This window comes from Oryzias melastigma, linkage group LG7, assembly GCF_002922805.2.
Source record: "Oryzias melastigma strain HK-1 linkage group LG7, ASM292280v2, whole genome shotgun sequence".
In the NCBI taxonomy this organism is placed as follows: domain Eukaryota; kingdom Metazoa; phylum Chordata; class Actinopteri; order Beloniformes; family Adrianichthyidae; genus Oryzias; species Oryzias melastigma.
Window position 1 is genome coordinate 30620138 of NC_050518.1, and position 15113 is coordinate 30635250.

Below are 15113 nucleotides of genomic sequence, written 5' to 3' on the forward strand. Positions count from 1 at the left end.
GAATCTGTGCATTGTTATGGCGGAAGTGTGTCATTCCCCGTGTCACGTGACAGTGGTCTAATGTCTGGACCAATCACAATCTTACACGTCATCTGTGCACCAGCCCCGAGCCGATCTGACAGGTCGAGCACATATGCTACATACACCGGCATGTGACTGCTCTTCCTTCCTCAAGAGCAAAAAAATGACATTAACTACTCACCACTCTTCCCCGCTTATCACTGGAACTCACCGAGTTTACCACTGAATGATCTGCCAGCGGTATTAAAGTACATTTTTACCGAGGACAACTCTCCCCCCCTCCACTGAAGGCAGCGGCAAAAACAGCCCGCATCGCCTTAACTTTGACAATAATTATGATAGGAGTGTATTGCAGAGATCTTTCCTGTGGGGAATATATATACATATATGTATAGAGTTAAAGTAAATTAAACTTACCTTTTATAAGTGACTTCGATGAATAGCTGCTTATTGCTTGTATAAAATGGCTGACTCCAAAAAATCTTTTCTGGAATGATCCGTGGCAGACGGGGTTTACGTACTTAAAATCAAGGGGCAAAGAGCGAAACATGATTATTTCATGTTTTATCAAGATGATTTAAATATGTAAATGTCATATTGCCAGAAATTAAGTGTGATCTACAAGATTGGAATATGTTTGGAAGGTAAACATGACTTGATCATGTTTTAGACACATGTTTAATACTTGTAAATTGAACAACCCCACTTTTCCCCTTTTTTCAGTGAACCAGAAATCTTTGTGATAACAAAAGAAATGCAAATAAATCAAAGCAGATCACATGAAACACCGACTGGCAGAGTGNCGGACGACCTCGGTGGGTGTGGCTTGAAACAGCTGCTGGAGCTCCTGAGGAGGATCGTTCTGCCGGCACACTGGGTGGGGGTTCTGGCTGATGGACCGGAGGTTCAGCTGCTGCAGTGCTCCAGAGTACGAACACACGTCTGACCTGCAGGGGGCGCCACAGAGCCTTAGCATGCAATGAGGTTTACAGCTGTGCAGGTGTATGTCACCTGGAGCAGCTCAGGTGTGTCTGTGCAGCTGGGAACGTCCTCCAGACAGTCCAGATCTCCGCCGGGGGAGGGGATATTTCTAGAAAATCTGCACATTTCTTTCTCTCCCTCTGATGTATCTCAGTGTCACAACAACGTTTCTAAATTCAGTCTAAACTTTGTAGCGTTAAAAGACATAAAAAGTGTCAGAATGATCATTGTAATCACGTGTCCACGTGTGTCACATGTCAAAGTCAAGGCCCAGGGGCCGGATCCGGCCCTCCAGATCATTTTATTTTATTGTTTTTAATGACCCGATGTTATCTTGAGCTCATTTCTAACTTGAATCATTTTGACAAAATATATTTTATGTAGAGATTAAAATATTGAAAGTTATTTAAGGTTTAAGTTGATTTATTCTGAATAATATTTCTGCCTTTTTATTATTCATAATTATGTTAAAAAGTTACAGTTTTAAAGTTTGTGTGGGAGGCGGCTTGTGTGACCGATGTCCTCGCTGTCCCTCAGCTCTCCGCCATGACGGACACCATCGTCCACATCCAACCGGACCTCTGCTTCTACATCACCGTCCAGAACCGTCTGCTGCCGGGCTCGCACAGAGTGCACCGGGACCACACGGACACCGTCTCACACCTGAGCCAGGTAAGGCCTCAGTCACAACTCACCTGGTGGGCGGATCCAGGCCGTCTGCAGGTGAAAAACGGGCCAATCTGTGCGTGGGTGGGGAGGGGGGATGATGAAGTCACAGTATAACTTTATTCATTTTAGTAATGACATCATAATATAACAGCAGTGGAACATCAGAGTCTGGATCCTCATGTTATTGTTAACGTGGGAATCAGCTGTAACTTTTTAACATAATTATGAACTAGATATATAGCATTACCTGTGATAATGCTAGTGTGAATGTTGTAAGCTAAATTTGGGCGAGAAGATGGTAGTGATGATAGCTGAACATGCTGAAGCTGATAGCCAGCTAAAATATTAGCTAAATGCTAAATTAGCCTAAAAAAACCTAGGTTAGCAGCATGTAGCTAAAATATTAGCTAAACTGCCAAATAGCTTAAAATCTTTTTAAAAAGCCTATTTTAACCAAAACTCCTACTATGTACACATTAGCCTATGTCCAAAACAGAAAAAGAAGAAAAGCCTAAATTAGCTAAAACTGCTAGCATGTAGCTGAAATATTAGCTAAATTCCAAAATAGCGTATAAAATGAATAAAAATCGATATTTTCCAAAACAGGCAGCGTTTACATATTAGCCCAACTCCAAATTAGCCTAAAATTGTATTAAATGCCAAAAAAAATCCAAAAAGCTAGCAGAATGACATTTTTTAAACTTTAAAAGTAACTTTTTGACCTACTTATGAACAATAAAAAGGCATTGTGGGAAATGGTGTTCTGACATTTCTTGTGGTTTGACATGATGCTGATCAGGAATGACTGGTGCTAAATGAAGGAAATCTGTGTATTTTGTAACTCTTTGTTTTCCGACCGAGCGCCTTCATCCCAGGCGCCCTTCCCTGGCCCCGCCCATCCAGACGAGGCGCTGGCTCATCTCACTGACTGTAGGAGGCCTTCTGCTCTTTGATTGGACAGTTTGATTCGTGTCCATCCTATAATAAAGACGTATAAAGACAGAATCCACAACCTCATCAGGAGCTCTCACAAAGTTTTTCTTTGTATTTGCATCAAAAACCCTTAAAAGTAATTTCACAAATGCAAATGTTTTTATGCAGATCTCTTTAACATTTGTGAACCTAAATGTTTGTTTAGTTCAGATTTATTTTGCGGTTTGTTGAAACTTGATTTACGTGCGAACATACAGTTGTGGTTGTGAATCTTTATTCTGACCCTTACAGCTCGTTAAGGATCACAAAGAGGAAAATAAATCGGAATGACTTCAGGATGGTGACGTGCTAACAGGCCGGTGTGTTTGTGTGTTTGTGTGTTTGTGTGTTTGTGTGTCAGCTGGTGTCGCTGCTGCTGGACCTGGAGAGTCTGACCCTCTGCAGAAGTTTGAAGCGTCAACTCCCCTCAAGTTTACAACACGTGCGTTCATTTGACTGCCACCTGCTGGTGGCTCCGTCCTGCATCACCTGTCTGCCTTGCCTGCTGGAGGAGGATGAGGAGGAGGAGGAGGAGGAAGAGGAGGAAGAAGAGGACTAGAAGACCACAATCATCTGCAATGATTCAAGAAAGCAGCACTCACCTGAGCGGATGAAGCTCCACCCACATCTCACCTGTGGCAGGTTCCGTCTGTGAACGTTACAGTCCTCTTGGACGCCCCCTGTAGGAGCAGTACCTTTAAAACTGCAGGCTTTCTGGGAAATGGAGTCCTTTTATCCTTCAGCCAAACGTTTCTACCTCAGTTTGTTCAAATGCTTTTATAAAGAGTTTCTTATCTTGTTACCGGCTTCCTGTTTTTATTTAACCGTCATAATCTTTGGTTTCTTCTGGAGTCTCAGTGTCATGTCAGCACCTGTTGCTGGCCAGTTTGAAACTCCTCCTCCCTCGCCGTTCGCTTGGACTGAACGTCAGAGATGAAGGATCTGAGATCATGAACGTGTCACAGTGGATCACTCTGAGCATTGTTTGTTGTCCTTTATCTCTTATTTTCTTTTCTGTGACCCCCCCCCCTCCATTCTACCCACGTCACGTCAAGAACTTCTAAAGGAATGACACTTTAAAATGCACATAAGCACTTTAGTTTGGCTTCACAGAACCCAGAGAGTGAACAGCGCCCCCACCTGCCTGTAACAGAGATCTACAACCTGCCACAGGTGACTCTTTCACCCCTCCATTGTGGCTCTGCGGTTAAAGAAAAATGAAAAGTTTGAAATTAAATTCACGTAAAAAGTAAGGGAATCAAAAAGTCAACATATAGATTTTTGAGTGTCGTTCATCACAGAAAACCCATTTGAGGCCAGTAAGAACAGACAGAATTTAGGCGCCAGATAAGCTTATTATAAAACCCTTTTTCTATTTTTAAAAGTGTTTAGGTTTGAAAAATACGGTAAGAGTCACTTAAATAGATTTAATTTAATTTGAGATTTACAAGTTTCTCACTGAAATGCACCACAAAAAGTCAAATACACGTTTTTTTTAATCAGTGCTGGATGGCTCCTCCTGGACGCCTCCCTGTGGAGGTGCTCTGGGCATGTCCCACTGGGGGGGAGGCCCAGAAGAAGACCCAGGACACGCTGGAGAGACGACGTCTATCAGCTGGTCTGGAAACACCTCAGAGTCCCCCAGAGGAGCTGGAGGAAGTGACCGGGGAGAGGGAAGTCTGGGTATCTCAGCCGAACAGGATCAACATTTATAGAACACTCTAAAACTACATTTTTAAAACTTTAAAACCATCACTTTTTTGCATAATTATGACTAGATATATAGCATTACCTGTAATAATGTTAGTGTAAATGCTGTAAGATGAATTTGGCTGCTGAAGATGCTGAAATTGATAACAGAAAATGTTGAAGCTGATAGTAACTAAAATATTGGCTAAATGCCAAATTAGCCTAAAAAACGGAAAAAAAAGAAAACTTAAATTAGCCAAAACAGCTAGCATGTAGCTGAAATATTAGCTAAACTCCAAAATAGCCTAAAAATCTTAGAAAATACAAAAATAGTCCAAAAAGTTAGCAGAATGTCAATTTTTAAAACTTTTAAACTGTAACTTTTTAACATAATTATGAATAATAAAAAGGCAGGAATATTATTCAGAATAAATCAACTAAAAACGTAAATAACTTTCAATGTTTACTCTCCATAAAATATATTTTGTCAGAATTCTAAAAGTTAGAAATGAGCACAAGATAACATCGGGTCATTAATAACTATAGAATTACCTGGAGGGCCGGATCCGGCCCCTGGGCCTTGACTTTGACACGTGCACTACCTGGACGTATCCTTCCATTTATTCAGAGGCTTCTGTTTTCTGTAACATTTTGCTGTTTACATGCCAATTAAAAAAATAAAAAACTTGTGCAGAGCCGGGGTTTGTGGGACGCTGAGATTTCTCGAGAACTGCGTTATGGAAACATGAACAGAGCTAAACCTGAAGAACTCCAATGTAGGACAAAAATCAAGAGAGGAAAATGATCAATAATAATAATGGGTCAGATTTCTGTGTGCACACGTACACAAACTTTTTTTTATTAAGTTTCATTTTGGCTTCTTACTGACAGACTTTAAACAGATGAGGTTCCACCTGACCCATAGAAACGGGTCTGGGGGGCGGGGCTCCGCGTGGCGGGTCGGGCCAGAGTGCCGTTCAAGCTCAAACTGATTGTGGGACAGCACAGAAGGAGGCACTTGTTCTGGTCCAGAGCTGTATTTCCTCCTGTTGCTGTGCAGGGGTCAGGTTGCCATGGCGATGGTGGAGTCAGTAGCTGGACCTGACATCTGTGTGTGTGTGTGTGTGTGTGTGTGTGTATGGCTTTGCATCATCATTGTGAAGATTTTCTCATTGTTACAGGCAAAGCAGGCAGAATGCGTTCCGTCACACTCAGAGGTCGCTGTCCTCTCATGTCAGCTGCACCGTGTGGTTTCTTTACATGTTACACTTTATAAAAATAAAAAATCATTCCAGTAATATTCACATGCTCAGTCAGGACTCAGTCATTTTTTGCATACAATACTAAAGGATGCAGGTGAGGATGATCACAGAGATGGCTTAGAGCTTAGTGGTTCAGGAACAGCTCAGGTACCGGAGGTCCTGCTGGTCCAGCCTCCAGACAAACACACTTTGGTACGTTGTGCTACCAAAATGTTCGTAGTATCGCTGAGACTGTAGGTATTTAGGCGTTTCTGGTTCGGTCTTTAAATGGTGAAGCGAAGGACGACTTGGCATTCTTTCCACCAAAGGAACGGAGAATCCGCTGCAGTCGGATCCATTCCCTCGCTGGGATCCCGGTAACGGGGTCTGGAGGCGGTCCTGGTTTCCATGGAGACCTACGGCCAGCTCCTGCTGGCTGAGGCATGATGGGTAGGATGGAGGTGATGAACAATGGAAAAAAACGTTCCTTGAAGAGGCGGAGTTTCTCTTGCCGAACAAACAGCAAAGCCCTTATATGGAACCGGTAGAAAATTCAGCAAATGAAAACAGGAAGTCGACCTGCCGACCAATCAGAACGCTGCTAGTCCCCGTGGAGCAGGTCGACTGCCACTCAGGACCCGGGTCAACTTCTGACCGTTTGGTTTGAGCCAGGGTCCAGGCACGCTCTCCGGGCGCCCCGGTGACTCCTCCCTCCTCCATGTGGAAACGCTGGCTGTTGATAGGCTGACCTCTGAGAAGCTGCAAGCTGATTCGCTGTCTAACCGATCAGTCATGGGCATGAGGAAGGAGAACACTGAGTGCTGGGCTCCGCCCAAGCTCCCAGAATGCTTTGCGTGGCGGCTAGAGCTGTGGTGGCTGACAGTGGCGTTCTCGTCCTCCTCCCCGCTCCTCCTGCTCCTCGCTTTGCTCCTTCTCTTGCTGGCTCCGCCCCCCGAGCTTTCTGCCATCTTGGAGCCCAGCGATGCTGCTCTATTCCTGGGGAGGTTCTTCTCCTCCAGCTCCTCCTGTTTGATGAGCCTGGCGCTCCTTCTCTCCTTCTTCCTCCTCCTCTCAGCCTCCTCCTCCTTCCTCGTCACCTCCTGCTCCACACGGTCCAGGTCCAGGGCGGGGGCCCCCGACTCTGCTCTTCTTCCTCTTGTTCTTCGGTTTGCTTCCATCTCTCTCCCCGTCCCCCCCCTCTCTCCTCCCCCTCTTGGCTGGCGGCTCAGAGACGCAGTCGTCATGGAAACCACGCGCTGCTCCTTGTTTGTTGAGGAGAAGGAGGGAAGGGAGAGGACTCCTGTTTCAGGGTCTGGGGAGGAAACAGATGAAACTTAAAACAGCCGATGGAAGCAGATGTGAAGGATGAGTAAACAAGTAAACAAATGAGAACAACTGAAAACGTCGGATCTTTTATCCTGGAATGACTTCCTCCTCTAAATGAGATGCTTCTAAAACTTTCTCTTCCAGAACTAAATCTGAACTCCAAAACTCTGAGTCAGTAAAACTGGAGTTTGGTTGCAGATGAACCCTGATGAGGTTCACGTCAGTGTGAACACAGACGGCGGTCTGCGGATCAGAGAGAATCAAGGCGCCGCGTCTTTGGAAACGACTTTAACAGGTTTAGTCTGGAATCGTCACACTAGGAAAGTTTTTATTTGAAAATGTATTAAATAAAAAAATAACCACTAATAAATAATTCAACACTTAAAAAGTAAAGAAACTAAAAAAAACTGTTTCTGGAAATCGTTTAGAGGAGAAATCAGGATTTATTCAGAACTTTGTAGCAGGTTTAAATGCTGGAGTCGGGTTCTTTCAGATCCTCAGGAGGGCGGGGAACACGCTGAGGCTGAGCGTCTTTTGGTATAAATAACTGGACTGGCCGTCACGTGACAAACGGCGTGACACACGAGCAGCATTACTATGCATTGAGTTTCCCAAACGGAGAAGGTCCGTATAAGGACACAAAGAACCTCAAAAGTGGACGCAGTTTTACAATCAAAAACCTGGACAACCAAATAATCTGATGGAGAGGAATCATCACAGGGAGGCTAAAGTTGGAGCTTGTTTCAAATAGTTTTTAGATTAAAAAAGAAATCTTTTTCTTCGTTAAAACTCGACTCCATCATCGGCGTCGATCCCTCCTGGAGGTCAGAGGTCAGGAGCTGAGCCCCCAGAGCTCCCTCCTGTGAGCAGGTCACGTGACCAGACTAAACGGATGTTCAATCCTCAGCAGACGGATCACATGACTTCACGAACTCAAGAATGGAATGAAAAGAAAAGGATGATGAAGATGACCAGACGGAAGAGGAAGCAGAGTTACAAACCGCGAGTTTTCAGTGCGCCCGATCACGTAGAAGCAGGGCTCGCCCTGTTTGGAGTTGGTCATGCAGAGAGACAGGCTGGACAGTTCCACTGAGGAGGAGGAGGAGGAGGAGGAGGGAGAGGAAGAGTCAGGTAAAAAGAAAGAGCAGAGCAGCAAACAGCAGATAAGACCGTCGACGCTCAGGCTCGGCAGCTGTGACATCACAGAGTCCCTGAGCTGTGATTGGCTGGAATCAGGCTGGGAGGTATAATGTCTTCATGCTGCACTGAAGTTTGTTTTTTTTTTACTTTATTATGGGTCAACTGAAAATCTGATGGGTCAAAAATGTACAAAGAACAACATGAATTGACAATTTTGGTTTCTTGGAAAGATGTTTCAACAAAATGAGCTTCTTGTGAGTAATTATGAGAGACTCCAGTTGGTGACTTCTCCATTTAAATAGGGCTCCTGGCATACAAACAACCACAAACGCTACGATGGGAATGTTAATGGGATCTAAAAAAGCAAATCATTGACTTGAACAAGTCAGGAAAGTAACTTGGAACCATTCAGTGTAGCTGCAGGTCCCAAGAACAACCGTGGAAATAGCTGTAAGTATAAAGTGAATGGAAACGTTTTGTCAGCGCCAGTCAGAAAAAAAGTAAAAATGATCACTTATTGTAGAGAAAATTGGTCAGGAAGGTAAAGAATCTACAAAGAACCACAAAAAAGCAGATTTACCAAGAAATAGAAACTGTCAATGCAGTAATGAAGAAAGAGGGTTACCTTCAAACCCTAATCTAGATCTAATCTAGAATCATCGGGCCAGATGTTGGGTCGTGGGTGCACTTGGTTCAGGACAATGACCCCAAACAGATCAAACGTGGTGGTGAAACGGTGAAATCAGGCTAGAATTCAAGCTTGAGAACGGCTTTACCAAAGTCCTGATTTGACTCCCAGTGAGAACTTGTGGACTGAAGGAACAAGTCCATGTCAGAAAGCCAACAAATTTAACTGAACTGCAGCAATTCTGTCAAGAGGAGCGGCCAAAAATCAAACCACAAGCCTCCCGCGAAATGTTGGTCAGGTGACCAAACATTAGTATTGCTCTAATGTATATTTATGACCCATCAGATTTTCAGTTGACCCATAATAGAATCATAAAAGAACTAAACTTCAGGATTGTTTCAGTCAAACTATCAGAGAAAAATCAGTTGTAGAAATAACTGGAAACTCAACACAGCCCAGGCATTATGATCTCTACAAATGTACGTAAACCTTTCACCACGACTACATTTCACTTTCTGTTTTTCCCACCACAGTTCTACAGTAATTCATGTTCTTCTTTACAGTCTCTTCTCTGCATCTCGTGATTTATCCACAATGCAGAGTTTTATCCGATCATATTCCAGCTGAGAGATGTTCTCAGTGTTTCTGGAGGCCTCAGAATGCTGCTGAGAGCACCAGAGACGGAGCGATCAGACGATCAGAACCTGAACTGATCCAACAGAAAGGACATTCTTAGAAAGAGAACCTCAGAGAATTCTAGAATGTTTTATGGTTTTAAGCTTCTATTCTATTCTATAGATCTGTGGATCCTGATGAGAACAGAGTCGTCTCATCTGGAGCTACAAATGAATGTTTGTGTCTGTGTTCAGTTCTGCTGTTCACTCTTGTTTCAGATGTTTTAAGTCATCCAAACTGATACTAAATAAATAAGCCAACCACCAACCCCCCCCCACTAGCATTAGCCTCAGGTTTGAACAGATGTTGCTGAAACACAGACACTTCAGCAGAGTCTTTGTTTAAGTCAGGATAGAAAAGAGGACAGATTTCATTTTAAAACTAGATTCATATTTCCACTGAAGGAACTCCATCTAACTGTCTGAGTGCCACCGCACGGCGGTTATTCAGTAAAATCTATTCCGACAAGAGTCTCCCACGAGCAAAATTCAAACTCTGAACTCTTTATTGATTTATCAGTTTTTAAGCTTCTTTAATTATACAATTTTGCAAATAATTGTTGATGGTCCTATTTTAAAACAAAATCAAAAATGAAGCAAACACAAAATGAAAGTTTAAATTCATTTTCTCAGAGGTCCTCTTTTGTGTTTTCCCATCCTGTGATCGAACACTTCTCTTAGAAAATTCATTTTAAATTGTTTGCTTCATTTTTGCTCCACGGGGGGCGGGACTAGTTTTAGGAGCGTAAGAATACTTTTACAGGCAAGCAGGAGGGGTCACAGGAGCGTAAGAATACTCGCACGGGTTCAGAGGAAAAGAGGTTTCACCAGGTTTCACCCAACGATCTGCCAATCCCAGCTGCCGCGGACCCCCGGGCCACTATCCCCTCTGTTGTTTCATGAATGATGTCATTGAAGGTCTCAGTGTAAAATGCTCAGAATGCAGGATGACCTCAGAACCGGTTCTGTTCTGCTTCTGCGTGGCCCAGCAGGGCTCTGATAGACCTCGGTGGTAAGGAAACATCCCAGCAGATCCAGTCAGACGGGTGTGAAAGCTCACCGTAGTCTGGCACGTATCCGTTTCCCTTCTTCAGGACGAGGCGGATGCGCTGCCCCCCCCTGCGGATCTGCTCCACGGCCTGACTGTGGGTCATTCCCGCCGTACTCTCGCTGTTGATCTCCACCAGCTGGTCAGAGACCTGCAGCACAGAAACAATACGACTTAAAGACAGGACCGCCTTTGAACCTGCAGGAGTGAAACCCTCACCAAAGAAAACACGTTTAGATCCAGCGGTTCTTAATAACTACAGACCGGAGTCCAACTTGACAGTCTTGAGTAAGATTTTAGAGAAACTCGTTTTTGATCAGCTGAATGAGTTTCTCTTTGAGATAAACCAGTCTGGTTTCAGAACGAACCACAACACTGACTCGGCCCTGATCAAGACGGTTTATGATGTCCGGTGTGTTCTGGATTCTGGTCAGATGTCAGTGTTAGTCCTTCTAGATCAAGTGTTGCCTTGGATCACCTGATCCTGTTGACCAGACTGAAAACACAGCCTTTCAGGGACAGCGGTTCAGATCCTACCTCATGGAGAGAAACTTGGTAAGCATGGACACTTTCTTCTCTGGGGTCCATGAAATCAAATGTGGTGTGCCTCAAGGTTCCATCCTTGGCCCCTTGGTTTTTAACATTTACATTGTCTATTTTAATCTTTTTTATATAGTATTAAATTGTTTTAGAGTAAATCACTTTGTGTTATTTTTATATGAAAAGTAAAGATTGATTTGATTAAAGATCTCACACACACTGAATAATGGACACATACAAAAGACACTGACACGTCTTATGTTGACCTCAAGGAAAGAGTCTTCAGTCAAAGCCTTGTTTCACTGAGTGTCTACATGTTTGTCTGTTTGTTTGTTTGTGTGTCAGCACACACATACTTTGATCCTGTTGCTGCGTTGGGCGGGCCCCCCATCCATCAGCCCCAGCACATACAAGCCCATGTTGTACTCGCTCCCCCCCCTCAGAGAGAAGCCGAACCCCGTGGGTCCTCGCTCCAGCTCCACGCTGTAGAACCTGGACTTGTCCTGACACACACAGAACACAGACATGAGCGCTGCAGAGAAACAACAGAGTACAGGTGAGTCCAGGTGAGTTTCAGCCTCTTTTCCACAGCTTTAAGGACCCAGAACCGTCCAGGACACGCTTCAGATCGGCTTGTTGGACTTTGGGTTCTGACTTTCTTTGTTTCCATCTGTGAAAGTCTGACAGTAAACAGAACTTTGATTTCCTGGATTCTTTTCTACATTCTGTCTCTCACGACTTAAGAGCGTCAGTGGAACCGTTTGGAGACTTCTGACTGACAGATACTTTACTGCTTCACTATATGAGAGCAAACTTTTAGAGAATCCTGGTGGGTCACCCCCGTAAGAGTCCAGAGCCTCCCTCCCCTCATCCAGCAGACCTACAATCCATCTGAAGACTCATGGAAATTAGAGGTTCAGACTTGATCTGATCCTGCCAGACTTGATCTGATCCTGCCAGATTTGATCTGATCCTGCCAGATTTGATCTGATCCTGCCAGACTTGATCTCATCCCCAATGATGATGCAACCCAGAGAAAAAAAAATTGAAACTTCTGCTCTAATTGTGTCAATCTTTTGCAAAGTTAAGTTCTGGTTCTATGGGCTGTCCGGTGGCGCAGTGGTTAGCGCTCTTGCCTCACAGTGAGAAGGCCCCGGTTCGAATCCCAGCTGGGACCTTTCTGTGTGGAGTTTGCATGTTCTCCCCGTGCATGCGTGGGTTTTCACCGGGGACTCCGGCTTCCTCCCACCGTCCAAAAACATGCTTCATAGGTTCATTGGTGACTCTAAATTGCCCCTAGGTGTGAATGTGAGAGTGGATGTGTGTGTGATTGAGGCCCTGAGACAGACTGGCGACCTGTCCAGGGTGTACCCCGCCTTCGCCCTTCAGTAGCCGGGATAGGCTCCGGCATCCCGCGACCCCGAAAGGGACACAGCGGTCAAGAACATGGATGGATGGAGTTCTGGTTCTGGTTTCTGTGGTCTGGTTCAGTCTGTTGGTTCTGAAGCAACACATTGATAATAACCTTTGACCTTTGGTTGGATCCTTTAATCGAGCTTCCATCGATGTCGAGCTCCACCCCCTCTGAGGGAGCGGCGCCTTCTGAGGAGACAGACAAACGAAGCGGGTCAGTGGGGGTGTTCTGGTCCTGTTTGGACCTGCTGTGTTCCGGTTCGGACTTACGGTGTTGGGGAGTGACGCTCAGCCTCAGCGTGTTCCCCGCCCTCCTGAGGATCTGGGCCAGGTCTCGGTGGTGCAGCCCGCTGACGGGGCGACCCTCCACCTCCTCCAGCTGGTCTCCAGGCTGGATCTGGCCGCAGCGCGCCGCTGGGCTGCCACGCCGCACCGTCACGAACCTGTGAGACATGAGGGAGGGGCCTGCAAAGAGGGGAGGGTCCTTTACAATCACAAAGTAGAGACATGTGACAAAGTCCAGGCCCAGGGGCCGGATCCGGCCCTTTGTGTAATTCTATCCGGCCCTCCAGATCATTTTATTTTCTTATTATTAATGACCCGATGTTATCTTGAGCTCATTTCTAACTTGTAGAATATGACAAAATATATTTTTATGGAGAATAAAATATTGAAAGTTATTTAAGGTTTAAGTTGATTTATTCTGGAATAATATTCCTGACTTTTTATTATTCAGAATTATGTTAAAAAGTTACAGTTTTAAAGTTTAAAATGTGTTTTAGTGTTCAATAATGTTTATCCTGGTCGGCCCGTCACCTGAAGTGTGTTTGGATTTTGTCCCTCTGTGATTGAGTTTGACCCCCCGCATTAGATCCTCGACCATATCTGAACACCTGCTTCTAAAAAACATCAGTGAAGAACTATTAAAACTGAGAGGTGAAGCCTGGAATGCAGTCGGGTCTGGACCAGCTGATCAGAACCAGACCCACACCCCTCTGAACAGCAGCTGCAGCTCTGTTTGGGTCTCCTGGTCTTCTAGTTTTTTCCTGACAGACTTTCTAAAGTCAGTGAGTTTCTATGAAACCCCCCAGCACTAATGTTTAGCTTTAGTTTGTGTGTTTGTTTCTGAGTTTTGTAACACAATGTGCGTTTACAGAAACCCTGCTGGAGCCTTGAGGACAAAGAACCCGGCTGGGGTCAGGAAGTGAACAGGAAGTCTTCAAAAGACTTAAAAGTGTAGAGGAGTTTCGGATCAAGTCATTTTTTCCAGCTATTGTTAAAACCATCAAAAAAGCCTTTTTTGGTCTCTCTGTTGAGCCGCTGCAGATCCTCAGATCCAGCTGGTCTCTTATCAGAAAACCACAGCTTGACATGAAGACCAGTAACCATGTCAGAGGTCGGGTCCATCACCTCGATGAGAAGATGCTCAGACAGGATAAAACTATCATCAAATCTCTGATGGAATCTGAACAGCATGGAAGCTCCACAGAGTTTCACCAAATAAACTTAAAGTTGACAAAACCACAGAGAAACACACATGTGTCAGAGCAGACAACCTGAAAACCAACCACTTAAATACTCTGTGGATGATTAACTAAACGAAGACAGCTGTGGATGATTAACATGAACAGACTGGCAAAGAAAACACAACACGACAAAAGCAACTCACAACTCCAAACACAGAATCCTGACAGAAGGTCAGATGTGTAGAGAAATAACAACCAGAAGAGAAAAATATACTTCTATCACATCCAGAGTTAAACCTTTCCTTCTGTCTTATCTATGAATGTATGGTGTGTTTGTCTGGATCAACACAAGGTTTACCAGACAGACGCTACACACGGATCCATCAGAATGGAGCAGACGGATCAGCTTCTACATCACACCTACAAGCTTTTATCTGCTCCTGATTCACAACAGTTTGAATAAAGAAATATTTAAAAATAAAATCTCAAAAAATGCTACAGAAACACTAGAAACACAAATGTAATCAAAGTGGTTCTTTGATAAAAGATCAAGAGTTTTTCTTTGTAATGAGCTAAAATACATTTCAAAAACCTTCCAAGCTTAAAGAGATCGTATAAAAGCTGCTGTTCTAACTTCACTGACGTCAATCATTCATTCAATGTTTTACATTTTAAAACTGAATTGATCTGAAACTAAAATTGTTCAAGATCTTCTGTCCTTTATGGAGCCAAATTGGGGCCATAAATATTTGAAACCCAAATAAAACAAATTGAAAATATTGATTTTTGGCTGAAAAAAAGTGTAAAATGTCCAAAACTTTTTGCTATTCTAAAACAAACTTCATTATTTTTGGCTTCAAAAGTCAAACATTCAATTTCAAAACTTTTTTTCACAGTTTAAAATCTTTTTTTGACTTTCAACTCTCCTTTTTCGTTTTTGAATCTGAACATTTCAGTTTCAAAACTTTTGACCCTGTTGTGGCGCTTTGGGGCGGGGCTAACCGTGTTTACCGTGGGGCTCGAACTCACATCGCACTATGTATCGGGCCAGAGGACATAACTGGAGTTCTATAGTGTTTTAGACATTTTTTGCAAGCGTAGCCTTGGTCCTCTTATGGGGTCCAGATGACCCACTTCTAATGTTTAAGCATACATGATCGCTAAAGGGATCAGGACGTTTTCTACGCCTGTATTTAACACAATAAGACGGCGCTTTGAACAGGCTGGAACGGCGTTTTGGACGCACTTTTTACGTGATAAAACAGCTTTTTACACCCATCAGACTATGATAGTACAGACTAAACA

The 15113-nt window shown here is 44.0% G+C and overlaps 2 protein-coding genes across 2 annotated transcripts; one reads left to right on the forward strand and one right to left on the reverse strand.

The window, feature by feature from the left end:
* Positions 1-824: 824 nt before the first annotated feature.
* LOC112142162 lies at positions 825-3445 on the forward strand (the record flags this gene model as incomplete). The annotated part of the gene is given in 3 exon segments (XM_024265414.1): positions 825-949; positions 1540-1674; positions 3005-3445. Coding segments are annotated over 3 exon segments (458 nt in total), but the record flags the coding sequence as incomplete, so codon positions are not given.
* A 1490-nt stretch (positions 3446-4935) lies between these two features.
* On the reverse strand, positions 4936-12807 carry LOC112142163 (membrane-associated guanylate kinase, WW and PDZ domain-containing protein 1; the record flags this gene model as incomplete). Its single annotated transcript, XM_024265415.2, is given in 5 exon segments — positions 4936-6885; positions 10402-10540; positions 11286-11432; positions 12455-12531; positions 12613-12807. Coding segments are annotated over 5 exon segments (1269 nt in total). The 3' UTR covers positions 4936-6163.
* Positions 12808-15113: the final 2306 nt, after the last annotated feature.